Genomic DNA, 25721 nt, shown 5'->3' on the forward strand with positions numbered 1-25721 from the left:
CTATCTCTAGAGGTAAACAATTTAATAGTGACTATAGTAAGTGCCTATTAAATGCCAAATAAAGTAACAGGGTTGATGATTTCATCTTAATTCATCCATAAATCCCCTTGTGACAGGGGGAATGGAAGCTTGTTGTGTGCAACAGGAAGTGGCAATTGAATGCAACCTTCATTTTTTAATGTATTATTCTTAAAACATTTCTAGCCTGTCTATCTATGGGTAATAAGGTTGAAGTGCCAATCAACATTGTGTGAAAATAACTACCACAGGAGGCTGCTGAGGGGAGGACATCGCATAATAATGTCTGGAATGGAGTGAATTAAAGGGTATCAAACACATGGAAACCGTGTGTTTGTTGTGTTCGATACCATTCCATTGATTCCGTTCCAGCCGTTACTATGAGCCCGTCCTGGTTAAAATCTTCCTAGAAGTCAAACAGGGTGCACAGAGAGACTTCAGCAAGTCCATTCATATTTTAAAAATCGGATTTATTGTTTTATCAATGTAGTCTATATTATAGGGCACTTACTTTAACAGGATTTCAAAAATCTATATTGTTGCACAATTTCTACTTAAAAGGCAGTCTTTTCGTGGATTGACCATTTCTTATCGGCCACATATAGAAATCTTTTAGTATGCTTTTTTATCAAGTGATTGCCTGTGCATCATAGAGTTGATTTGCTATCTATCTTTAGTCATGCATTTACCAATGAAACCAAATGAATCCAACTATTTGGAGGCCATTTTGTTTGTCACCCTCAAGCAGCAGAAAATGCAGTCAGTCATGTAAGATGGCTGCCATTTAATAAGGGTCCATTCTTGCTTTCCTGTCCCAAGAGAGCACTTCATGCTCACTGACGTCTCAGGTCCTCTGAACAGTTCTTATATGGGTTTATTATGCTTCTGCGTTATACTCCGTATTAGGATTCAGACCCTCATATATAATTCATTTCAGAATAATTGCATAGAGTTTTTGAGAATATTATGTTATTTTGGTCTTCATGATTTCTCTGTGCAGTTGATGGGATTTCATAATGTATAGAAAAGCCTACTTGTAATGGAAAAGTATTTGGTATCTGTTTACTAATGGTTAGGGTTTACCTTAGAAGCACAACTAGATACTCATGTATGAAACAACTGTTCTATCACACTTTTAATTGCTTAAAGCTGAAATCTAGGATTCAAGTGACAAGACAATTTCTGTATTAATATTTCATAATTTTCATTACTAGTTAGTAATACCAGTGTGGTCACCACCGGTAGTTAGTAATACCAGTGTGGCCACCACCGGTAGTTAGTAATACCACATCTCACATTCTACACCCGTGTAGAGGTCGTGTTGAATGGGAGATGGGGTGAGGAACGAGGAAGTGAATCTTTAATGAGCAGTGTGCAATAAAGATTCACTTTATAGACCCTCTGGTCAAAAGTAGTGCACTATGTAGGGAAAAGGTTGTCATTTGGGACGCAATGCCAGTGTTGAAGAGACACCACATACAGTCTGTCTGCAGAATGATTTCAAACCTGGATGATTACAACACTCTCTGCAATGATGGAGTGGTATCACCCTCTCTCCTCTCCTCTTCCCTCACTTAAGGCAGCCCAGTGTAGTACTCCAGCCTGTGGGTGCTGTAAATCAGAGGTGGAGAGGGAGTGTCAGAGCACACACTACCTGGTCTGCAACCTCCAGTTCAGGCTGATCTCATCCAGCTAATCGTTCCTGGAGGTTTAATTACAAAGCCTGGTCAATAAGGGGGGAGAGGGCAGGTATAGCCCCAATACAGGGGGAAGAGAGGGGTTTAGACAGAATACCCCCAAAAAGTGGTATGGGTGATGGATAGGTCCAATATGAAGTGGAGAGGAATGGAAAGGAAGTGATGGCCCCAAAAAGAGAGGGGGAGAGGTAAAAAAGGGAAAGCCCCAATACAAGAGAGGGATGGCCCCAGCTCAGGATTTGTTCAGACAGTTGGTAGGCTACTCCTACCTATTGTCTCAACACCACCCTCCCATAATGTACAATGTTATTTTCACTCAACCAGCTAGGCCATCTAAGGTCGCTTCACTCTTTCTTCCCAAACCATCTCTGAACAAATGTACTGCTCTAATGCTATCGGTACTAGATAATATTGAGAATAGTATCAACGCCTGCCTGCTGCTGTTGGGTCACGATCATAGACGTAATGGCCAGGGATAGAGGCTCCTCTAGTGGTGTATAGCAGGTATTGCAGCTATGCAATATAGTTGGCTTCCAATTCAGTTGAACCTGTGTGCCATCTCCTGGCAAGATGGGTGAAACTACATCCCCCTTCGTCATTTTAGAAAGCCAGAACAGTACCACATGTTTAAAAACTTTAAAAAGAGAAACACCTTTATTTAAGCTTGAGGCCCTAGTTTTCCATTCACTACAATATGTCTTACCGGGTCAAAAATGGACTTCCATTTGCCTGTGATGAGGACTAGAATCATGACAATAACAAAGTTATTATTTTAAAAACAAAACCCAATTTTACAAAAAAAAACATTTTTACTGTCTTTACCAAAAAACAAGATCACTTCATTTAACTTAGGGGATCACCAAATGCATGCAAAACTACCAGTAATAAAAAGTTAATGAACTAATCATAACTGCTACACTAGACAGGCACTAGTGGCAGTTCTGCCTCTACTCCTAATTTAAATGACAATTTAAAATATATATTAAAATAAATTTAGCAGTAGAAAACAGACTGCCATAAAACTCCTTTGACACAACTAACAGTCTGACAGCGATGCAATAGTAACTACTGGTCCTCTATAAAACCCTTACGTCTATACAGATAACTGTTGTTTCTCCTATATTTCAGGCTTCCTCACTCCAGTGTTTATAGATACAGAATGTCATCATGATAGCCTTGTCCCAGATCTGCTGGTGCTGTATATCCCAGTCCCATGACAACGACCGACTCAGTGGCGTTGTGATTAGAGTGCCCGCCCTGAGATTGGAAGGTCGATCCTCAGCCGAGTCATACCAAAGACTGTAAAAATGGGACCTGATGCATCTCCGCTTGGCACTCAGCATTAAGGAGATAGATTAGGGGTAAGGGCCAGCGATAGACTAGCATCCTGTCCAGGAGGTGTACTTGTATATCAAGCTGCCTCACGCTACAGATGAGTAATGTACCCAGATGAGCTGTTCCAGCTTGCAGAAGTCAACGCTTGTGCAAGTCTACTTACTTACAGGAGTTGGCAAACCAGTACAAACTGATCTGGGACCAGGCTACCACAATGGAGCTTGAGACACTCCAATAAAAATGCGGACGAAAAGTACCCCACGGAGTAGAGATATACTGAAATCCAAACCTACTGCCTAGCCATGCCTGTAGATCTGAACACATTAGACAGATGGAAGCAATAGCTATTACCATACTGGTTATATTTATCTAATGCTCGCAGGAGTGCCTAGGCTGTAGGGGTCCTTTTGGATCAGAAATGGTCATCTTCACTGAAGATGCCAGAGGTGAATAGATGATATTATAGAGGAAGTATTCATTCACAAACATGGGTCCCTTCTGGGTCAGAGAAGGTCAATGTTGAGAGGTCAACTATCCTGCTTCATCTGCTGCTTATGATGACCCCTTCTTTAAAACACACCAGACATATGAAATATGACACGCTGGATCAACGTACTCAGGACTTTGATAACAAGGAATTAAAATAACACAAGAGTTAGGAAAGACAGACTCTTCAGTGAATGAATATAGAATAGGCCTACATACACAGTCCTGAACATTCACTGAAAAGACTATAGGTCACTAACATAGAAATAGAATACTAGAATGTACATTAGTAATTATATTTCTATGGTCACTATGCCCAAAACGGTAGCTATGAGAGGTTCTAGAGTTAAACAACATATGGACAGTGTATCAAATGACAAAGTGACATATATTTAGACAGCATTGAATCAAACCCATAACAAGGACTGGATGGATGTGTGGGGGACACAACAGAGAACAAGAAACGTGCCATGAACTCCCTAATGGTCTCTACATTAAGGTTGGATCAGCTAGTTATACTGGTCTATTAGTTGAGGACCATTCCCTAACAAGGTAGTCCAAGAGCTAGCGAGCTACAAGCAGTAGCAACAGAACCAACTTTGAATGAATCTGAGTGGTTCAAGGCCACAAGGATGTGTGTTCACCATTGTTCTTAAAATAACTTAATGTCCATAGTATGACCTGGTTGGCCAATGAACACTGAGGCTGCTTGTGGAACAAGAAGAGTGTCCTAGGTTACTGATCAGTATTCTGCCCTACCAAGCAAAAACGCAGTAACTGCTCATTTGGGCAAAAATGAGTTAGTCATTTTTTGCTACATTAAATACATGCTTAATCATGTGGACAAGTATCCTGCCTCTATTGTATTGTGTTTTGGATAAAATGGGGGTCATGTTCGCAGTAACTGCATAAAGTTACTGTGAAACAAAGGTAAATAAAAGCCATATTTATCAGTTCCACGCTATGAGCAGTTACTGCCTTTTTGCTTGGTAGGGCAGAATTGCCCAATGGTGAGCTTCCACAAACACTCAATGGTAAAAAATCAAAGCCAGGGGAGCATATTGGTTTGACCAGGCCAACCTTACATTGAGTGTCCATGGATCATTCACAGTCAAAAAAATACTAGTCCAATTGAGGCTACAACATATCAGTTTGTGAATTCATTATTGCCATAGTAATATGACAGCTTGCCCAAACCCCTCCCACCCTAGGTCTTGTACCATGTACGTAACGATACAAAAATTAGAATAAAACGAGTAGAAAATGATTCACTATCCCATCAACAGGATATGAGCTCAGTGTTGAGAACAGCATAAGGTTTGTTGTCTTTGTCTTAGCCAGGTTTATCTGGGCTGAGGGACAACGCAGTACTGGTCTGCTCCATCATGATTTGAGGACTGCTGACTGTGTTAGGTGGGGTTTCTCCGAGGGGTCAGAGGTTAGACAGCCAGACGGCTGTTCTGCTGCTGTAGGGGGCTCCAGGTGGCCGTGTGCCCAGGTGCATCCTGGGAGTAGGCTCCTCCTCTGCTCTCGCAGGAGAATGACTGGTTCTCCTCCTTGGGAAGGCTGGTCCTCGCTCCACACAGACGCCGGTGACGTAGCAGACGGTCCGTCCGTGAGAAGTTCTGAAACGAGGGTAGAGGGAGAGTAAACTCATAACCACAAATGACGGGAGTCTGTAATGTACCTACCCATTGACTCCAACCCCTGGATCATGTTCAACAGGAAAACACTGTGGAGTGCTGCGCCGACATGATTCCTTATTCTACAAATCAAAACTCTTTTTATTTGTCAAGTGCCGAATACAAGGGTGTAAACTTAACTGTGAAATGCTTGCTTACGAGCCCTTCCCAACAATGGAGAGTTAAAAATGTTTCATAAAAAGAAAAATAGTAACAAGAGGAATGAAATACACAAGAACGGAGCTATTTACAGGGAGTACCAGATCAATGTGCAGGTGTACACGGTATCTGAGATACAGTAGATACAGTGCATTCGGAAAGTATTTAGACCCCTTGACCGTTTCTAAATTTTGTTACGTTACAGACGTATTGTAAAAATAGGTTAAATACATTTTTTCCTCATTAATCTACACACAATACCCCATAATAACAAAGCAGAAAAAGGTTTTTGCAAATTTATAAAATTTTAAAAACAGGAATACCTTATTTATATAAGTATTCAGACCCTTTGCTATGAGACTCGAAATTGAGCTCAGGTGCATCCCGTTTCCATTAATCATCCTTCAGATGTTTCTACAAATTGATTGGAGTTCATCTGTGGAGTTCAATTTATTGGACATGATTTGGAAAGGCACACACCTGTCTATATAAGGTCCCACAGTTGACAGTGCATGACAGAGCAAAAACATAGCCATGAGGTCAAAGAAATTGCCCGTAGAGCTCGAAACAGGACTGTGTCGAGGCACAGATCTGGGGAAGGGTACAAAAACATTTCTGCAGCATTGAAGGTCCCCAAGAACACAGTAGCCTCCATCATTCTTAAATGGAAGAAGTTTGAAACCACCAAGACTCTTCTTAGAGCTGGTCGCCCGGCCAAACTGCTCAGGGAGGTGACCAAGAACCCGATGGTCACTCTGACAGAGCTCCAGAGTTCCTCTTTGAAGATGGGAGAACCTTCCAGAAGGACAACCATCTCTGCAGCACTTCACCAATCAGGCCTTTATGGTAGTGGCCAGACGGAAGCCACTCCTCAGTGAAAAGGCACATGACAGCCCGCTTGATGTTTGCCAAAAGGCACCTAAAGGACTCTCAGACCATGAGAAACAAGATTCTCTGGTCTGGTGAAACGAAGATTGAACTCTTTGGCCTGAAAGCCAAGCATTACGTCTGGAGGAAACCTAGCACCAATCTTACGGTGAAGCATGGTGGTGGCAGCATCATGCATTGGGGATGTTTTTCAGCGGCAGGGACTGGGAGACTATTCAGGATCAAGGCAAAGATGAACAGAGGAAAGTACAGAGAGATCCTTGATGAAAACCTGCTCCAGGGTGCTCAGATCCTCACTGGGGCAAAGCTTCACCTTCCAACAGGACAACGACCCTAAGCACACAGCCAAGACAATGCAGGAATGGCTTTGGGACAAGTCTCAATGTCCTTGACTGGCCCAGCCAGAGCCCGGACTTGAACATCTCTGGAGAGACCTAAAAATAGCTATGCAGCGATACTCCCCATCCAACCTGACAGAGCTTGAGAGAATCTGTAGAGAAGAATGGAGAAATTCCCCAAATACAGGCGTGCCAAGCTTGTAGCATCATACCCAAGACGACTTGACGCTGTAATCACTGCCAAAGGTGCTTTACTGAGTAAAAGGTCTGAATACTTAAGTAAATGCAATATTTACGTTTTTTTATTTTGAATAAATTAGCAACAATTTCTAAATACCTGTTTTTGCTTTGTCATTATGGGGTATTGTGTGTAGATTGAGGGGAAAAAACAAATGAATCCATTTTAGAATAAGGCTGTAATGTTACAAAATGTGGAAAAGTCAAGGGGTCTGAATACTTAAAGGAATGCACTGTATGTACATGAAGGCAGGTAGCCTAGTGGCTAGAGCGTTGGACTAGTAACCGAAAGGTTGCAAAATCGAATCCCTGAGCTGACAAGGTAAAAATCTGTTGTTCTGCCCCTGAACAAGGCAGTTAACCCACTGTTCCTAGGCTGTCATTGAAAATAAGAATTTGTTCTTAATTTCTTTGGGATAGGGGGCAGTATTTCCACGTCCGGATGAAAAGCGTGTCCAAAGTAAACTGCCTGCTACTCAGGCCCATATTATTAGTAGATTTGGATAGAAAACACTCTGAAGTTTCTAAAACTGTTTGAATCATGTCTGTGAGTATAACAGAACTTATTTGGCAGGCGAAACCCCGAGGACAAGCCATTCAGATTTCTTTTTTTGGAGGTCACTCTCTTTTCAATTGGTTTTCATTGGGAATCCAGATTTCTAAGGGACCTTCTTGCAGTTCCTATCGCTTCCACTGGATGTCAACAGTCTTTAGAAATTGGTTGAGGTTTTTCCTTTGAGACATGAAGAAGTAGCACTGTTCAGAACGAGGGTAGAGGGAAGTGTACTCTTTGATAGAGGCGCGTGACCTGAAAAGCACGCTACACTTTTTTTCTCCTCCAGTATTGAACACAGTATATCCCGTCTTAAATTGTATCGATTATTTACGTAAAAAAACACCTAAAGTTGTATTAGGAAAGTACTTTGAAATGTTTGGACAAAGCTTTCAGGTAACTTATGAGAAATTTTGTAGTCATGTTGCGCGAGTTGGAACCGGTGTTTTTCTGGATCAAACGCGCCAAATAAATTGACATTTTGGATATATATCAACGGAATTAATCGAACAAAAGGAACATTTGTGGTGTTTGTGGGACATATTGGAGTGCCAACAGAAGAAGCTCGTCAAAGGTAAGGCATGAATTATATCTTTATTTCTGCGTTTTGTGTTGCGGTTGAAGGGTTGAAATATGATTGTCTGTGTTTGTTTGCTGGGGTGCTACCCTCAGATAATAGCATCGTTTGCTTTCGCCGTAAAGCCTTTTTGAAATCTGACACGTTGGCTGGATTCATAACAACTGTAGCTTTAATTTGGTGTATTGCATGTGTGATTTCATGAAAGTTAAAATTTTATAGTAATTTATTTGAATTTGGCGCTCCGCATTTTCACTGGATTTTGGCCAGGTGGGACGCTAATGTCCCACCTATCCCAAAGAGGTTTTAACTGACTTGCCTAGTTAAATAAAGGTAAAATTAAAACATTTTAAAAAAATTTACATGAAGGCAGGGTAAGTGACTAGGCACCAGGATAGATAATATTAAGAGTAAAATAAAGAACAGAGTAGTAGCAGCATATGATGAGTGTAAAAGTGTGTGTGTGTGTGTGTGTATGTAGTGAATGTGTGTGGGTATAGTATTGTGAGTGTGTGTAGAGTCAGTGCAATATAGTCCGGGTAAATATTAATAAACTATTTAGCAGTCTTATGGCTTGAGGGTAGAAGTTGTCTCGGAGCCTGTTGGTCCGAGAGCCGATGCTCCGGTAGGGAGCTAGGCCCCACTTTCTGTAGCGCTTTGCGGTCGAGAGTGGTGCAATTGCCATACCAAGCGGTGATGCAGCGATTCAAGATGCTCTTGATGGTGCAGCTGTAAAACTTTGAGGATCCGAGGGCCCATGCCAAATCTTTTCAGCCTCCTGAGGGGCAAGAGGCGCTGTCGTGTCCTCTTAACGATGATGCGGGTGTGTGTGGACCATGTTAAGTCCTTAGTGATGTGGACACCAAGGAAAATAAAGTTCTTGACCCGCCCCACTAGAGCCCTGTCAATGTGGATGGAGGCGTGCTCTCCCCTCTTTAGTCCACGATCAGCTCGTTGGCCTTACTGACGTTGAGGTAAGAGGTTGTTGTCATGGTGCCACACTGCCAACTCTCTGACCTCCCCCCTCTGTGATCAGGCCTACCACAGTCAGCAAACTTGATGATGGTGTTGGAGTCGTGAGCGGCCACGCAATCGTGGATGAACAAGGAGTACAGAAGGGGACTAAGCACACACCCTAGAGGGGCCCCTATGTTGAGGGTCAGCGTGGCAGATGTGTTGTTGTCTACCCTCACCACCTGGAGGCAGCCCGTCAGGAAGTCTAAGACCCAGTTACAGAGGGAGATGTTCAATCCCAGCTGGGAGAGGGCAGTGTGAAGTGCAATTGAGATTGCTTCATCAGTGGATCTGTTTTGCGTCATCTGTGTTTCTATTGGGGAGGTATGCAAATTGGAGTGGCTTCAGGGTGTCTGGAATGATGGTGCTGATGTGTCATGACCAGCCTTCAAAGCACTTCATATTTACAGATGTGAGTGCTACGGGAGGTAGTCATTTAGACAGGTTACCTTGGAGTTTTTGTGAACAAGGTCAATGGTGGTCAGCTTAAAACATGTTGGGATTACACTACAGAAAGGTATGTTGGTTCTACATAAAATATTTCTACTTGAACGTTCCAAAACATTGTATCCTGTCCTGCTGATACCAGGTGTGTGTGTGTGTTAGGAATGGGGTAGTGTATGTACAAGGTGTGTGTGTGTTAGGAATGGGGTAGTGTGTGTACAAGGTGTGTGTGTGTTAGGAATGGGGTAGTGTGTGTACCAGGTGTGTGCTCGGAATGGGGTAGTGTGTGTACCAGGTATGTGTGTTAGGAATGGGGTAGTGTGTGCCCCAGGTGTGTGTGTGCTAGGAATGGGGTAGTGTGTGCCCCAGGTGTGTGTGTGCTAGGAATGGGGTAGTGTGTGCCCCAGGTGTGTGTGTGCTAGGAATGGGGTAGTGTGTGCCCCAGGTGTGTGTGTGCTAGGAATGGGGTAGTGTGTGCCCCAGGTGTGTGTGTGCTAGGAATGGGGTAGTGTGTGCCCCAGGTGTGTGTGTGCTAGGAATGGGGTAGTGTGTGCCCCAGGTGTGTGTGTGTTAGGAATGGGGTAGTGTGTGCCCCAGGTGTGTGTGCATGTGTATTAGGAATGGGGTAGTGTGTGTACCAGGTGTGTGTGTGCATGTGTATTAGGAATGGGGTAGTGTGTGTACCAGGTGTGTGTGTTAGGAATGGGGTAGTGTGTGCCCCAGGTGTGTGTGTATTAGGAATGGGGTAGTGTGTGTACCAGGTGTGTGTGTGCATGTGTATTAGGAATGGGGTAGTGTGTGCCCCAGGTGTGTGTGTTAGGAATGGGGTAGTGTGTGCCCCAGGTGTGTGTGTGTTAGGAATGGGGTAGTGTGTGCCCCAGGTGTGTGTGTGTTAGGAATGGGGTAGTGTGTGCCCCAGGTGTGTGTGTGTTAGGAATGGGGTAGTGTGTGCCCCAGGTGTGTGTGTGTTAGGAATGGGGTAGTGTGTGCCCCAGGTGTGTGTGTGTTAGGAATGGGGTAGTGTGTGTACCAGGTGTGTGTGTGTGTTAGGAATAGGGTAGTGTGTGTACCAGGTGTGTGTGTCAGGAATGGGGTAGGTGTGTGTGTACCAGGTGTGTGTGTGTGTTAGGAATGGGGTAGTGTGTGTGTGTACAGTGTGCAGTGCAGATCTCTCTTACTTGATTGCAGCGATCACACTGGTAGGGCTTCTCTCCACTGTGAACTCTCTTGTGTCTGTCCAGATGATATCGCTGAATAAACCGCATGTCACACACGTCACATGCAAACGGCTTCTCCCCTAAACAACACAAAAACACTGTTCAAAATATAATGGTATGGATGACTTTGATGAATTTTTTACTTAAGAAAAATAAAACATTGGTTTTTGGTTGTGAGTGAGAGTCGTGCATATTTCTCTACTATGTGATTGTTTTTCTGATGAATGTTATAACTGTTGCCACATTTGCTGAGTATTCCTGAGCAAGGAAGTGGAAAGGGAAAGTGATTTCAACCTGTATGAGTGAGGATGTGCCTCTTCAGGTGGTAGCTACTTCGGAATGCTCCATAGCAGTGCTCACAAATGAAGTTCTTCTGTACTAGTGAATCATGATCATCATCACCGTTAATATCCATCTCCACCTGCTGAGAAACCCAATGAGTGTTCAGAAGAGTACAACTTCTCATATTACACACACATACACTTCTGTCCTATAAGTGTATCCAACATTGTACATTCCATTTCCCTATCGCACACACTACTTACCTCCACTTTCTCTCTCAGTTTGTTGGGTGTTCCTGATTTTCTGTGCTTCTTCTTTGTCGATTGCATATTCTGGCTGGCCTGCATATCTTTCTCATCCAGCAGCCTGGGCGTATGAAATGAGTGTCCATCTTTTCTGATTAACTATCGAGGAGAAAGAGGGGGGAAATAAAAAATGGAGGGGGGTGTTGTTGGTAATTCATGTTTATAACATACTCACCAAAATAGAGCTACGGCTTAGATATGAATTATATGTTTTAGAATGCTGATAGATTTACAATAATTACATAAACAATTTCTGATTAATTGCCAAATGTAAAGAACAACAGTGTTGTTCTCCATGCCAATGAACACAGAAGCACTTGTGTGTATACTACGTCCTATGGGCCTATAACATTAGTGTTTCTGTTTCTCACCAGTGGCGGGCAGCTGACTCCCGAGGGCAGGACCATGTGGCTGTGGTGGGCCTGGTGGTTGTTGTGGTGGACGTGGTGAGCCTCGTGAGACTGCTGCTGGTGGCTTTCAGGGTTGTTAATGTCTCTCTGACCCTGGCCGTGCTGTGATGTCAACTTCTTCTGACTGCCAGACATGTTGTTGGCCTGCATCAGGGCGATGCTGGACAGCACCGTCTCACAGCCCAGCAACCCAGCCTACAGGAACAACAAAAACAGCAGTTCAGTTGGAGCGTAGTATGGAGGCCTAGGAGGGTCATCAACCCAGCCTGCAGGAACAACACAAACAGCAGGTCAGTTGGAGCGTAGTATGGTGGCCTAGGAGGGTCATCAACCCAGCCTGCAGAAACAACACAAACAGCAGGTCAGTTGGAGCATAGTATGGTGGCCTAGGAGGGTCATCAACCCAGCCTGCAGGAACAACACAGGACAAAACACACAGAAGCTCAGAGTCAGCGTCAAGGTCCATGCCAGGGCTAGGGCCGCAGTCCCACGCATAAAGACCCAACACACAAGGCAAAAATCCTGCGGGGACTGTAGATGTTCTTTTTTTTGCCTGGTGTGTCAGGCTTCTAAGGGAAAAACTGTGAGGACGAGGGAACAGGGAAGGAACAGAGACAAAAAACAAGAGACTAAATAAATAGAAACAACACAATGATGAAAGGAGAATTCAACTGACCCATTTCATGTGGTCTCGAACGGAGTTGTTGGGATGGTGTGTCATCGCCGGTGCGTGGTTTGAATGCGTGTGTGTGTTTGGGGGTAAAGGGGTGCGTCAAGGGGGGTCACTCAGGATGAGGGGTGTGAGAAGAGACCACACTCACCCAAATAATCAGGGGCCAAGGCCTGGAAATAGAGGGTTATTGTGAGGCCAAAATGATTGTATTTTGTTTATTTGTATTTGGACTATGACTACTGGTATTCATATTCAGGCCTATATATACTAGTTACAGTGTCAACTCAACAGCTTTGTCAACTCAACAAAGGAAGTGTATATCAGGCTTGGAGAAAGCAGCCACGATGGTTTGGTGTATGCCACCTCTTCCCATGGAAAACAGAAAACATTGTTGCAATGAAGACAGAAATAAAGCTGGACAAGGACAAACACAGTTTTTTAAATGATCTTGTAGTTCATGAAGATGATCTGAGAAGGGGTGATGATTCATGTATGTGCAAGTTACTCAAGAGAACATTCAATATTGACCAAAGTATTATGCTAACGATATGATATCACATTTTTGGAGTCAAGTACAAAAACAAACAAGAAAACCTAATTTAGCCTAGCCACACAGTTGATCATCTTCTATGCAAGTACTCTGGTCTTCATGCAAAGGGCCAGCTAAAGCTGCCTGGAAGTGAGGTTATACCTAGCTAGCTTGTTAACGTTGCCTGGAAGTGAGGGTCTACCTAGCTAGCTTGTTAAAGCTGCCTGGAAGTGAGGGTCTACCTAGCTAGCTTGTTAAAGCTGCCTGGAAGTGAGGGTCTACCTAGCTAGCTTGTTAACGTTGCCTGGAAGTGAGGGTCTACCTAGCTAGCTTGTTAAAGTTGCCTGGAAGTGAAGGTCTACCTAGCTAGCTTGTTAACGTTGCCTGGAAGTGAGGGTCTACCTAGCTAGCTTGTTAAAGCTGCCTGGAAGTGAGGTTCTACCTAGCTAGCTTGTTAACGTTGCCTGGAAGTGAGGGTCTACCTAGCTAGCTTGTTAAAGCTGCCTGGAAGTGAAGGTCTACCTAGCTAGCTTGTTAACGTTGCCTGGAAGTGAGGGTCTACCTAGCTAGCTTGTTAACGTTGCCTGGAAGTGAGGGTCTACCTAGCTAGCTTGTTAAAGCTGCCTGGAAGTGAGGGTCTACCTAGCTAGCTTGTTAACGTTGCCTGGAAGTGAGGGTCTACCTAGCTAGCTTGCTAAAGCTGCCTGGAAGTGAGGGTCTACCTAGCTAGCTTGTTAAAGCTGCCTGGAAGTGAGGGTCTACCTAGCTAGCTTGTTAAAGCTGCCTGGAAGTGAGGGTCTACCTAGCTAGCTTGTTAACGTTGCCTGGAAGTGAGGATCTACCTAGCTAGCTTGTTAAAGCTGCCTGGAAGTGAGAGTCTACCTAGCTAGCTTGTTAACGTTGCCTGGAAGTGAGGTTCTACCTAGCTACCTAGCTTGTTAAAGTTGCCTGGAAGTGAGGGTCTACCAAGCTAGTTAACGTTAGCTTGTTAAAGCTCACACGCACAGCACAATGATAATGCAGTATGGGTCAAATGCATTGGATAGATAACCTATGTTTTGATATTGCAATACGTTAAGGCCTGTAAAAAAATAAGCTGTAGTATTCAGTGCTCTAATTAACTACAATAATGTCTGAAAACTGAAAGAGAAAATATTTGCCAGCTCAACGTTAGCTAGTTACCTAATAAGCTAGCTAGCCATCTATCTAGCTAGTTAACTAGACATCACAGTCTGCCTGAGTTTTCGAGGCCAAATACCAAGACATGGGTAAGATGAGTGAAAATATTGTTCCGCTAAATATTTTGTGAATAATCAATCATTATTAAGTAACGTATGAGGTAAATCAAGGGTCTGCTTAGGTGAAGCTAGTCAAGAAGAAGACTCACTGGTTGAGTCCCCACCCACACAGACAACACAACAACAGGCAGGGCGTGCGGGTTGAGAAAACTACACATTGTTAAAACTCTAATTTGCATTAAAATTCTGGGAAATAACTTCATCATATGCATTGTTAACTCTATGGTGGCTTTGTTGGGAAGTACATTTTAGAATTGGTTTACCTTGAGATTTTGTTGAGTTTTGCAGATTAATATTTCTTGTCGGAGTTCCAATTTTCTCAGTTTACAAACACAGGAAACGCTACCGGAAGTGTTCACCCGTAGAGCGCGTCCACGTGATTTGAAAACAACGTCGCATAATGTCGGCCATGTTGGTAAGGGAAAGATAATGGGTAGTTTCACATATGGAACAATGACTCAGATATTTCCCCGGATGTATAAATATGAAGCATCCTGTTTTACACTCCACCAAATATGGTGATGCCAAGGAAGCCCAGTGGCCAGCAGTGGGAGAAGATAGAGCAAAATGGATTTTGGCCGACGTTCTGCAAATTTTCTCATCGGTTAAGCATTTGATCTCAATACAGTTTTCTAATTCCAAAACTAAAATATGTTACGAATAGAATGGACTAAGTTGTGTAGACTTTACTCTTTGCCAAAGTGTAAAACAATGGTGTTCTTAAGGAGTGCAAAGGCGAATTGCGATATTGCACAAGCGCACTTTATGGAATAGGCGTTCCCAACATAAATATGTAAATAATGCTAGAACGCGCCAATAGGATCTCGCTAGCTTGTTCTGGGTTCTGCCCACCTCCTTGCTTGTTCGGCCCACTATGATTAATTTGCTCCCATTGGCAACGATAGGCTCTAGTCTATCTTGAGTAGTTATAAAAAATATTTGGTAATTCTCCCATGAGTTTGATGTGTTCATACCATTCCATTTTTTTCAGTTCCAGACATTATTATGACCCCGTCCTCCCCAATTAAGGTGCCACATAAAAACATTACTGTCATCACAGTAAACTACTTCATACACCAACCTTTGACAATCGTTTTGATAATCTGGACTGTTCTCCTTTCCCAGCAAGCTGAACCAGAAACACACAGTCACAAACTCAGGCTGTTCAATGGGAGAGCAGAAGACCTTGGTGAGATGAAAATGGGAAAATAAAAATCTTCTGTAGTGTGTACATTACTATCAATAAAATCTCACCTTCTCTATAAGTTGAAATCACTAATGTTTCTTCATCTCCTCTACCAGAAACCTGTGGGACCAGACAGGGACAAATTATTAATTCCATTCCATTTAAAAACGTCTTTCATTGACATAGGTTTTATCAAAATCTTTGAATGAGAGATCTGAGGTAAGGAGTCACCTTATTTAGAATTACAGCCATGGGGTTGTACCAATTATTTACTGTATATTTACACTAGATAACAGACAGGTGGTGCTGTTTTAAAGTCTCAACGCATCCATCTTGGCGTCATTGTAAAAAATATATATTTTGGAAGCTATAGAAATGCATTTATTAATGTCTACATTGGTTTTGCCACATTTATTATATAACAGACACCTTAATGTATTATTTAAAATTGTATGATGTGAGCTAAACATAAAAATGTTAAAAAATATATAAGAACATTCTTTTTTTTTTTATGTTACTGTCCCCATTGCAACAAAAAAATACTTTTATACATGTAATGTTGTATTTAATTGAAATACTAAATAATTTCATTACTATGGAGGACTGCTCCTTCTGGGGAGTGCCAATATGGGACAGTGGCTTCAAAGCCTCTAATTGGCTAATACATAGCATCAGCAATCCAGGGTTTATATTCATCATTGGGTTGTACCCAATACCCATGAATACACCTATAGGCTATCTGATTGTACCGTGTATGGGCGAAAGCCCAGTCTACACGCTCTGCCAAGCCATGTGAGCCCACAGCTTTCATCATCAACCACAGCTTCAGATAGTCGATCACTGTATTGACTTGTCCCCTGTGTCCAGACTCATGTCATATAACTTATCCTGCTGGAACAGGTATGTTGCGTTTGTGCTGTAGCAAGGCTTCAACAGGTTCTGTGGAAAAGGGGAAGACATGAAGAGATTCTGAGGTTTCGCTCAAGAATGACGACAAATAACTGCATTTTGTTATTCGAAGAAAGACCACAGAAGGGACAGTAGAAATATGTAAAAAGGAGCAGTGGTGTGAAGTACTACTTAAGTCGTTTTTTTGGGTACCTGTACTTTACTATTTATATTTTTGACAACTTATACGTTTACTTCACTACAGTCCTAAAGAAAATAATGCACTTTTTACTCCATACATTTCCCCTGACACCCAAAAGTACTTGTTACATTTTGAATGCTTAGCAGGACAGGAAAATGGTCCAATTCACGCACATGTATCAAGAGAACATCCCTGGTCATCCCTACTGCCTCTGATCTGGTGGACTCAGTAAGCATGCATGCTTCATTTTAAAATTATGTCTGAATGTTGGAATGTGCCCCCTGGCTATCCAAAAAAGAAAAGAAAATGGTGCCATCTGGTTTGCTTAATATAAGGAATTTGAAATTATTTACAGTGCATTCAGAAAGTATTCAAACCCCTTGAATTTTTCCACATTTTGTTACGTAACAGACGTATTATAAAATTGATTAAATTGTTCCCCCCAATCTACACACAATATCCCATAATGACGAAGCAAAACAATAACAGGTTTTTAGATTTTTTTGCAAATTGATAAAAACAAAAACACTGAAATATAACATTTACATAAGTATTCAGACCCTTTACTCAGTACTTTGTTGAAGCAGCTTTGGCAGCGATTACAGCCTCGAGTCTTCTTGGGTATGACGCTACAAGCTTGGTACACCTTTATTTGGGGGGTTTCTCCCATTCTTCTCTGCAGATCCCCTCAAGCTCTGTCAGGTTGGGTGGAGAGCGTTGCTGCACAGCCATTTTCAGGTCTCTCCAGAGATGTTCGATCGGGTTCAAGTACAGGCTCTGGCTGGGCCACTCAAGGACATTCAGAGACTTGTCCCGAAGCCACTCCTGCGTTGTCTTGGCTGTGTGTGTGCTTAGGGTCATTGTCCTGTTGGAAGGTGAACCTTCGCCCCAGTCTGAGATCCTGAGCGCTCTGGAGCAGGTTTTCAAGGATATCTGTACTTTGCTTCGTTCATCTTTCCCTCGAACCTAACTAGTCTCCTAGTCCCTGCCCCTGAAAAACATCCCCACAGCATGATGCTGCCACCACTATGCTTCACCGTAGGGATGGTGCTAGGTTTCCTCCAGACGTGACGCTTGGCAGGCCAAAGAGTTCAATCTTGGTTTCATCAGAGCAGATAATCTTGTTTCTCATGGTCTGAGAGTCTTTTAGGTGCATTTTGTCAAACTCCAAGCAGGCTGTCATGTGCCGTGTAGTGGCTTCCGTCTGGCCACTACCATAAAGGCCTGATTGGTGGAGTGCTGCAGAGATGGTTGTCCTTCTGGAAGGTTCTCCCATCTCCATAGAGGAACTCTGGAGCTCTGTCAGAGTGACCATTGGGTTCTTGGTCACCTCCCTGACCAAAGCCCTTCTCCCTGATTGCTCAGTTTGGCCGGACAGCCAGCTCTAGGAAGAGTCTTGGTGGTTCTTCCATTTAGGAATTATGGAGGCCACTGTGTTCTTGGGGACCTTCAATGCTGCAGAAATGTTTTGGTACCCTTCCCCAGATCTGTGCCTCGACACAATCCTGTCTCCGAGCTCTACGGACAATTTCTTTGACATCATGGCTTGGTTTTTGCTCTGACATGCACTGTCAACTGTGGTACCTTATATAGACAGGTGTGTGCCTTTCCAAATCATGTCCAATAAATTGAATTTACCCCAGGTGGACTCCAATTAAGTTGTAGAAACATCTCAAGGATGATCAATGGAAACAGGTTCCACCTGAGCTCAATTTTGAGTCTCATAGCGATAGGTCTCAAATCAAATCAAATCAAATGTTATTTGTCACATACACATGGTTAGCAGATGCTAATGCGAGTGTAGCGAAATGCTTGTGCTTCTAGTTCCGACCATGCAGTATTATCTAACAAGTAATCTAACCTAACAATTTCACAACAACTACCTTATACACACAAGTGTAAAGGAATGAATAAGAATATGTACATAAAAATATATGAATGAGTGATGGCCGAACGGCATAAGCAAGATGCAGTAGATGGTATAGAGTACAGTATATACATATGAGATGAGTAATGTAGGGTATGTAAACATTATATAAAGTGGCATAGTTTAAAGTGGCTAGTGATACATTTATTACATCAAGATGGCAAGATGCAGTAGATGGTATAGAGTACAGTATATACATATGAGATGAGTAATGTAGGATATGTAAACATTATATAAAGTGGCATTGTTTAAAGTGGCTAGTGATACATTTATTATATAACTTTTTCCATTATTAAAGTGGCTAGAGTTGAGTCAGTATGTTGCCACTCAATGTTAGTGATGGCTGTTTAACAGTCTGATGGCCTTGAGATAGAAGCTGTTTTTCAGTCTCTCGGTCCCTGCTTTGATGCACCTGTACTGACCTCGCCTTCTGGATGATAGCGGGGTGAACAGGCAGTGGCTCGGGTGGTTGTTGTCCTTGATGATCTTTTTGGCCTTCCTGTGACATCGGGTGGTGTAGGTGTCCTGGAGGGCAGGTAGTTTGGACCCGGTGATGCGTTGTGCAGACCTCACTACCCTCTGGAGAGCCTTACGGTTATGGGCGGAGCAGTTGCCGTACCAGGCGGTGATACAGCCTGACAGGATGCTCTCGATTGTGCATCTGTAGAAGTTTGTGAGTGTTTTAGGTGACAAGCCGAATTTCTATTTCAAATAACATGGATATTCAATTGGTGGTCACTCACTAGAAATTTGAGCAGAAATGTTACTTCCTTGACTTGGATCCTTTGTTTGAACTTCCCGAGGCAGCTCTATCCATCCCGGGAGCTGCACCAAAACGCAGAAGCCAGAGAAAAGGAAGAAGAAGCAGGGCCTTAGTCAGACTCAGGCGGCGTGCATGCCATCCACCGCTTCCGAGTATATCACACAATAACGTTTAGTCCTTGGAAAATAAAGTAGACATGCTTAAGGCGAGGATCTCCTTCCAGAGAGACATCAGGGACTGTAACATACTCGGTTTTACAGAGTCATGGCTCTCTCCGGATATATTGTCCCCGTCCATTCACAGGAAGAAAGAACTCTCCAGGAAAAAGAAAGGTTGAGGGGTTTGTTTCATGATAACAACTCATGGTGTGATTGTGGTAACGTACATGAACTCAAATCCTTTTGTTCTCCCGATCTGGAATACCTCACCATCACATGCAAACCGCTTTTACCTCTGGAGAGAATTTTCTTCTGTCATCGTCACATGCCGTGTCTATTAACCTCCCAAGCTGTCACAGCGATGGCTCTCAAATAACTACAATGCACTATGTGAATTGAAATGCATCCCAGGTGACTACCTCATGGAGCTGGTTGAGAGAATGTCAAGAGTGTGCAAAGCTGTCAAAATATATTTTGATTTGTTTAGCACTTTTTTGATTACTACATGATTCCATATGTGTTATTTCCTAGTCTTGATGTCTTCACTATTATTCTATAATGTAGAAAATTGTACAAATAAATCAAATCAAAATATATTTTATATTTGAGATTCTTCAAAGTACCCTTTCTCTTTGTGAGATGCAGAGTAGGTGAGTAGGTGAACTGATGAGTAAGTGAACAGATGATCTCCGCATGTGTGGTTCCCAGCGTGAAGCATGGAGGAGGAGGTGTGATGGTGTGGAGGTGCTTTGCTGGTGACACTGTCAGTGATTTATTTAGAATTCAAGGCACACTTAACCAGCATGGCTACCGCAGCATTCTGCAGCGATACGCCATCCCATCTGGTTTGAGCGTTGTGGGAATATCATTTGTTTTTCAACAGGACAATGACCCAACACACCTCCAGGCTGTGTAAGGGCTATTTGACCAAGAAAGAGAGTAATGGAGTGCTGCATTAGATGACCTGGCTTCCACAATTACCTGACCTCAACCCAATTGGTTTGGGATGAGTTGGACCGCAGAGTGAAGGAAAAGCAGCCAACAAATGCTCAGCATATGTGGGAACTCCTTCAAGGCGGTTGAAAAGCATTACAGGTGAAGCTGGTTGAGAGAATGCCAAGAGTGCGCAAAGCTGTCATCAAGGCAAAGGGTGGCTACTTTGAAGCATCTAAAATATACAATATATTTTGATTTGTTTAACACTTTTTTGCTTACTACATGATTCCATGTGTTATTTCATAGTTTTGATATCTTCACTATTATTCTTCAATGGAGAAAATAGTATAAATAAAGAAAAACCCTTGAATGAGTAGGTGTGTCCAAACTTTTGACTGGCACTGTACAGTATATATACTGTATATACACTACATGACCAAAAGTATGTGAACACCTGCTTGCCGAACATCTCATTCCAAAGTCATGGGCATTATTATGGAGTTGGTCCCCCCTTTGCTGCCTGGCTTGTAGTCGGCTTTCCAATTCATCCCAAAGGTGTTTGATGGGGTTGAAGTCAGGGCTTTGTGCAGGCCAGTCAAGTTCTGCCACACCAATCTCAACAAACAATTTCTGTAAGAACCTCGCTTTGTGCACGGGCGCATTGTCATGCTGAAACAGGAAAGGGCCTTCCCCAAACTGTTGCCACAAAGTTGGGAGCACAGAAACATCTAGAATTTCATTGTATGGTGTTAAGATTTTCCTTCTCTGGAATTAAGGGGCCTAGCCCGAACCATGAAAAACAGCCTCAGACCATTATTCTTCCTCCACCTAACTTTACAGTTGGCACTATGCATTCTGGCAGGTATCGTTCTCCTGGCACCCACCAAACCCAGATAGAGTCCGTCGGACTGCCAGATGGTGAAGCGTGATTCATCACTCCAAAGCATGCGTTTCCAATGCTCTAGAGTCCAATTACACCACTCCAGCCAACGCTAGGCATTGCGCATGGTGATCTTAGGCCTGTGTGAAGCTGCTCAGCCATGGAAACCCATTTCATGAAGCTCCTGATGAACAGTTATTGTGCTGACAATGCTTCCAGAGGAACTTGGTTGAGAGTGTTGCAACCGAGGACAGACGATTTTTACGAGCTACATGAGTTCAGCACTCGTCGGTCTCGTTCTGTGAGCTTGTGTGGCTCTGAGGTACCGGAACTCATTGTGAGAAAAAGTTACAAACACAACATAGCAACGCAGCAGCCAGAGTAAATAAATCAATGTAGTCTACAGCAGAACACACATATGAGAATATATAGGCCTCCTGCCTATGTGACAATATGAAGCACATATTCCGATTAACTTCACAGTACAGAAGAAGTGTTTTCAAAACCTCCCACAAGGACTAGTGAAGGTGCCAGTGGTGATACTGAACTAGCGGGAAAAACAGCGCTGCTAGCTAAGGCATTGCCGTCAGGAGCAGTTTGCCCTCACTCCTCTCCTCTGGCACTGACTGTTCTCTGGCTCGTTCTGGGTTCAATACTCCAGCTTTCTCTGGATTTTTGTCATCAACATGTCATCAAACACGATGACCTTTTCTTATCCATTTTTTATTTGGCTTTCCCACATTTCAAATTCAGTAGGGAGACGACTAACCTTGGCTGTTGACGTGATTACGTAGGGACCTCTTCACTAGCTGACCACCACTACCAAGACCTGTGTCAAGATCAGTTACTTACCCCACCGGCCCTCCCCATAACCTCCATGTGCAAATAAGAGAGCAGGTCTGGAATCAGTGTGGCAGGATAGGATGATTACGCAGAAGGATGACCGCACTTTTACATGATTGTCTTCCTGGGGGGTGGGAGAAATAAGGAGGAGGCAACTTGATTTAACACTCATCGCTTTTATTAGAGTGTTTACAGTGCGAACAGTGAAAAATTGAATAAATCATGCCACGAGAGGTACTGGATCCGGGTAAATAGGTGCCGAAACGAACAAAGTCAAATCTGAGGTGCCGGATCCTGTTCCGGCAGGATCTGGCTCAAATTAAGCACTGGGAAACGAACTATTCTTGCATGTCTGTTTAGCAGGAAGGGTTTCTTCTGACTCAATGGTTTGTCTTCTCTTTCTGGTAAATTAATTTCCCCCTAGATAAACAACAAAATATAAATGTAAAACTGTGCATCATTTTTCAGCCTCCCCAAGAATGGTTTATGGAGTAAATATGGTCCAATAGAAGGGCGGCTACATCCCCCAGGTTAGACTTAAGAGGAGTAGACCTGCAGCTCTTTGATGATTCATTGACATTCTTGAGGAATGGAAGTTTGGGAAACGTCTCTTGCAGTTCATTGACTATCAAGAACTGCAGTAACTCCTCTGCAGCAGCGGCTCCTTTGTGGATCACATGGTCCAGAAGGTCCCGGGCCTTTTCTAATGTGTCAGTGAGGGCTTTGACCTGCTGGTACTCACGCCGGGACACTAGTCTGAGAGAGTCTGAATGCTGCTGCACAAAGTCAGGGTCTGCACTCAGAGCATCGATCAGCTTGGGCTTTAGACAACACAGTAACTGCTGGGTACCACCTTAGTGTTCCTCTTCAGACATGATAGGCTAGCTATCCCTCATACTGTACCTCTTCTGGACCTGAGAAAATTATGCATTAAAGTAGCTATCATTAAGATTCCAAATGAAAGCTGACAACATGCAGCTGTAAAGCAAGCTGTCAAACGGTCTCAAATTCTCATTTTAGGAATATTTTGATTTCATTAAAGTAACGTGATGTGCTAGCTGAGTATAGACCGCATATACATTGACAGGCAGCCAGCAGGCGTGAAGTGACTGAGTCCTACTTGGTTGGCATGATTCACGATTCAGCTACCTAACTCGTTCTAAAAAAGTTGATTTCTCCTGTATACTAGTTCTTGTGAGTTCTGAAATTGTATCCAATTGCAAAAGCGTAGAGAGAAGTCATATTTCAAAGCCCAACTTTAATGTGTGAGTAAGCAAATTCAGTGATGAGGTACCGTTGTTGTTTGGTGTATGTAGGACTAGTGAGTCAGAGCAGACCTACCCCATGAGACTCATTACTGCAAGGCAAACCAGTGAAGTGGTAGAAACAGCCCCTGTACAGTCAAAAGGAGGTGCAGGCCGGGCTGGCTTTGAAATGGCTTTTATTACTCAACATGTGGATAAGAACAACTAAGGAGCAAATGTTTACTTTTTATTAATGAGAAAAGCATCTCTATATATAGGCCTACAACTCCCCTCTCTCCTCCCATGACAGTCCCAGCTAATACAAACAGGAACAGAGTTTAATTTCCAAATATATAAGGCTGGGATAGCCAAAACCGAGCCCAAAACGACATTTCCGCTCCACAATGTTTGTTTGTGTCTATTTGATCATAGTATCTTTATCTATGGGTTTCCAAATAGGCCCTTCTGTGTTGATTGGATCTCATGATTTAATCAATGTTACACAGAACACTGACTCATTGTGGGAAAAAGTTCTCACATTCTGATCCCTGCTGCTGATGTCATGTTGTTTGAGATTTAGATGATTGCTTAAGGGACATGTCTACAGGCCCCTGCTTGCATTTAGGTACAGGTTACTGCCAAATAAAGTAAACAATAGGGCGTTGGGCCACCACGAGCTGCCAGAATGGCTTCAATGTGCCATGTTATAGATTCCTCAAGTGTCTGGAACTCTATTGGAGGGATGCGACACCATTCTTCCACGAGAAATTGCATAATTTGGTGTTTTGTTGACTGTGAAGGAAAACGCTGTCTCAGGCGCTGCTCCACAATCTCCCATAAGTGTTCAATTGGGTTGTTCTGGTGACTGAGACACATTAAACCCACTATGCTCCTTTCCTAGCTTGCACATAACATTCTGAGAAACATATGTTTCTTAGAGCTTGGTGAGAGCGATATTTTCTTGGCTCTTAGCACATTTAAGGAACTTGACAAAAAAAGTTATTTTCTTGTTATTTCATTACAGAACGTTCACCAAAAGTTCAAACATGATTACATTTAATTTCGGTAATGTTCTCGGAATGTCCTGCAAATGGTTAGACATTGGGAATATTCTCAAAAATTTCAGAGAACGTTAAGAAACAACATTCTTCTGTGGGAATTTCAGTACTTCAGCATAATGTTTCTTACAGGTTCTCATGGTTCTATGTAAAGTAATGTTCTCAAATTGTTCTGAGAATGTTCTAAGAAAGTTATTTAAAAACATTCCGTTCTCAGCTTCAACAAAAATCTCTCTATCCTCTATCTTGTTAAGTGTGTTGGCCATGCTCACTAATTGGCCACACCTGATCTTAATGAGTGCTTTTTTTTCTTTCTTCAAAATGGGGTCTGTTATAGATTTAAAAGATTAAATCAAACAGCTTTGTACGAGTTAAAAGAACATTGAATGCTAGCTACATCCTGGTGGTGCAATGGACCAATTCCATGGATAGAGAACAGAAGGATATATTGTAGGTTCTAATCTCACTGACACTGCAACAAAAAAATAAGTGTTTACATGATTAATGGCTAAGCAAATTAATTTCCATGTGTCTGTGCTTGGAGTTCAAAACAGTTAAGTTAGCAGTGTCAATATGTCTTTTTGAAAAATTCTCAGTTATTTACCTTCAAATAACCTATAATTTCCATTCTCAGAATGTTAATAAAACCTCCCAGGAAAACTTAGGGAACCAGAGTAAAACATTCCCAGAACCTCCCTGCAACCTAAAAATGTACCTTCCCAGAACAGGAACAATGTTCATTTCCATTCTCAGAACTTTTAAAAACCATTAAGTTTTACTGGTTAAGGAACAACCATTTCCACAACTTCCAAGGAACCAAATCTACTACCAGGATTGCAGCCCTGCTTTCAAGGTCACTGAGATATCTTCTTCTAGCTAAGGTAACCAAACTACTGGAAATTTTTATACTTGCTTAATTAACTCAGGAACCACACTTGTTTGGAAGCACCTGCTTTCAATATACGTTGTATCCCTCAAATCAAGCGTTTCCTTTATTTTGGCAGTTACCTGTACGCATACAGCTTGTTGAGCGTAGAGCCAGCATGAAATACCTGACAGTCTGGCAGATATGGAGTATACTCATTGTAATAAATTAGTGAATGAATAGTCAGCCATTCTTAGCATGGATGCCATGTAATGAGGATAAGCCAAAAGAATGTTTCACCTGTGGTTCCTCCAAAGACACACAGACCGTCCAAAGTAAAGCCAGAGAGAGAGTTTTATCCTGAGTCAGAGGGTTTTGACTGTTACACAACTTTAAATGAAACCAAGTTTGTATTCTCTGAAATCCTGTCTGCCGTAGACATAGTTGTCAGGTTACGTTTAGCTTTAGCAACACAGAACCCTGCCCTACACACACAGTAGAATCATGTGGTTTGGATTAGACTGTAGTGATGTGACACTGATGTAGCCTAGACCCTGGTGCCACGTTATCTGAAGCTTAGCAGTCCTGTTTAACCACATGGTATTATGTCTTAAACATCTTAGAGGAAC

General features: G+C 42.7%; 1 protein-coding gene across 3 annotated transcripts; it reads right to left on the minus strand.

Annotated features, from left to right (window-relative positions):
* Window positions 1-2350: 2350 nt before the first annotated feature.
* LOC120059131 (zinc finger protein 281-like) lies at window positions 2351-14486 on the minus strand. Of its 3 annotated transcripts, none has more exons than XM_039007964.1 (7): window positions 14406-14486; window positions 12319-12485; window positions 11604-11837; window positions 11191-11331; window positions 10940-11066; window positions 10607-10725; window positions 2351-5161 (listed from the first exon to the last, which is right to left on the minus strand). In XM_039007964.1, exons 2-7 carry the CDS (start codon window positions 12361-12363, stop codon window positions 4976-4978), a joined length of 852 nt encoding a protein of 283 aa, XP_038863892.1. In that variant the 5' UTR covers window positions 12364-12485; window positions 14406-14486; the 3' UTR covers window positions 2351-4975. The 3 variants fall into 3 exon arrangements, with proteins under 3 accessions (XP_038863892.1, XP_038863890.1, XP_038863893.1); XM_039007962.1 differs by having other exon boundaries at window positions 10940-11069; XM_039007965.1 differs by lacking the exon at window positions 12319-12485 and having other exon boundaries at window positions 10940-11069; window positions 14406-14482.
* Between the last annotated feature and the right edge of the window lie 11235 nt (window positions 14487-25721).

This window comes from Salvelinus namaycush, chromosome 14 (genome assembly GCF_016432855.1).
Source record: "Salvelinus namaycush isolate Seneca chromosome 14, SaNama_1.0, whole genome shotgun sequence".
NCBI classification, from domain to species: domain Eukaryota; kingdom Metazoa; phylum Chordata; class Actinopteri; order Salmoniformes; family Salmonidae; genus Salvelinus; species Salvelinus namaycush.

Bases quoted from the DNA above. Each gene is read 5' to 3' on its own strand.
- LOC120059131 (XM_039007962.1), bottom strand. From the start codon at position 12,363: ATGACACACCATCCCAACAACTCCGTTCGAGACCACATGAAATGG. The intron at 11,332-11,603 runs GTGAGAAACAGA...TCTCCTCGATAG, and splicing joins GAGTCAGCTGCCCGCCACTG to TTAATCAGAAAAGATGGACA. The intron at 5,162-10,606 runs GTAAGAGAGATC...CCCTCGTTTCAG, and splicing joins AGTGTGATCGCTGCAATCAA to AACTTCTCACGGACGGACCG.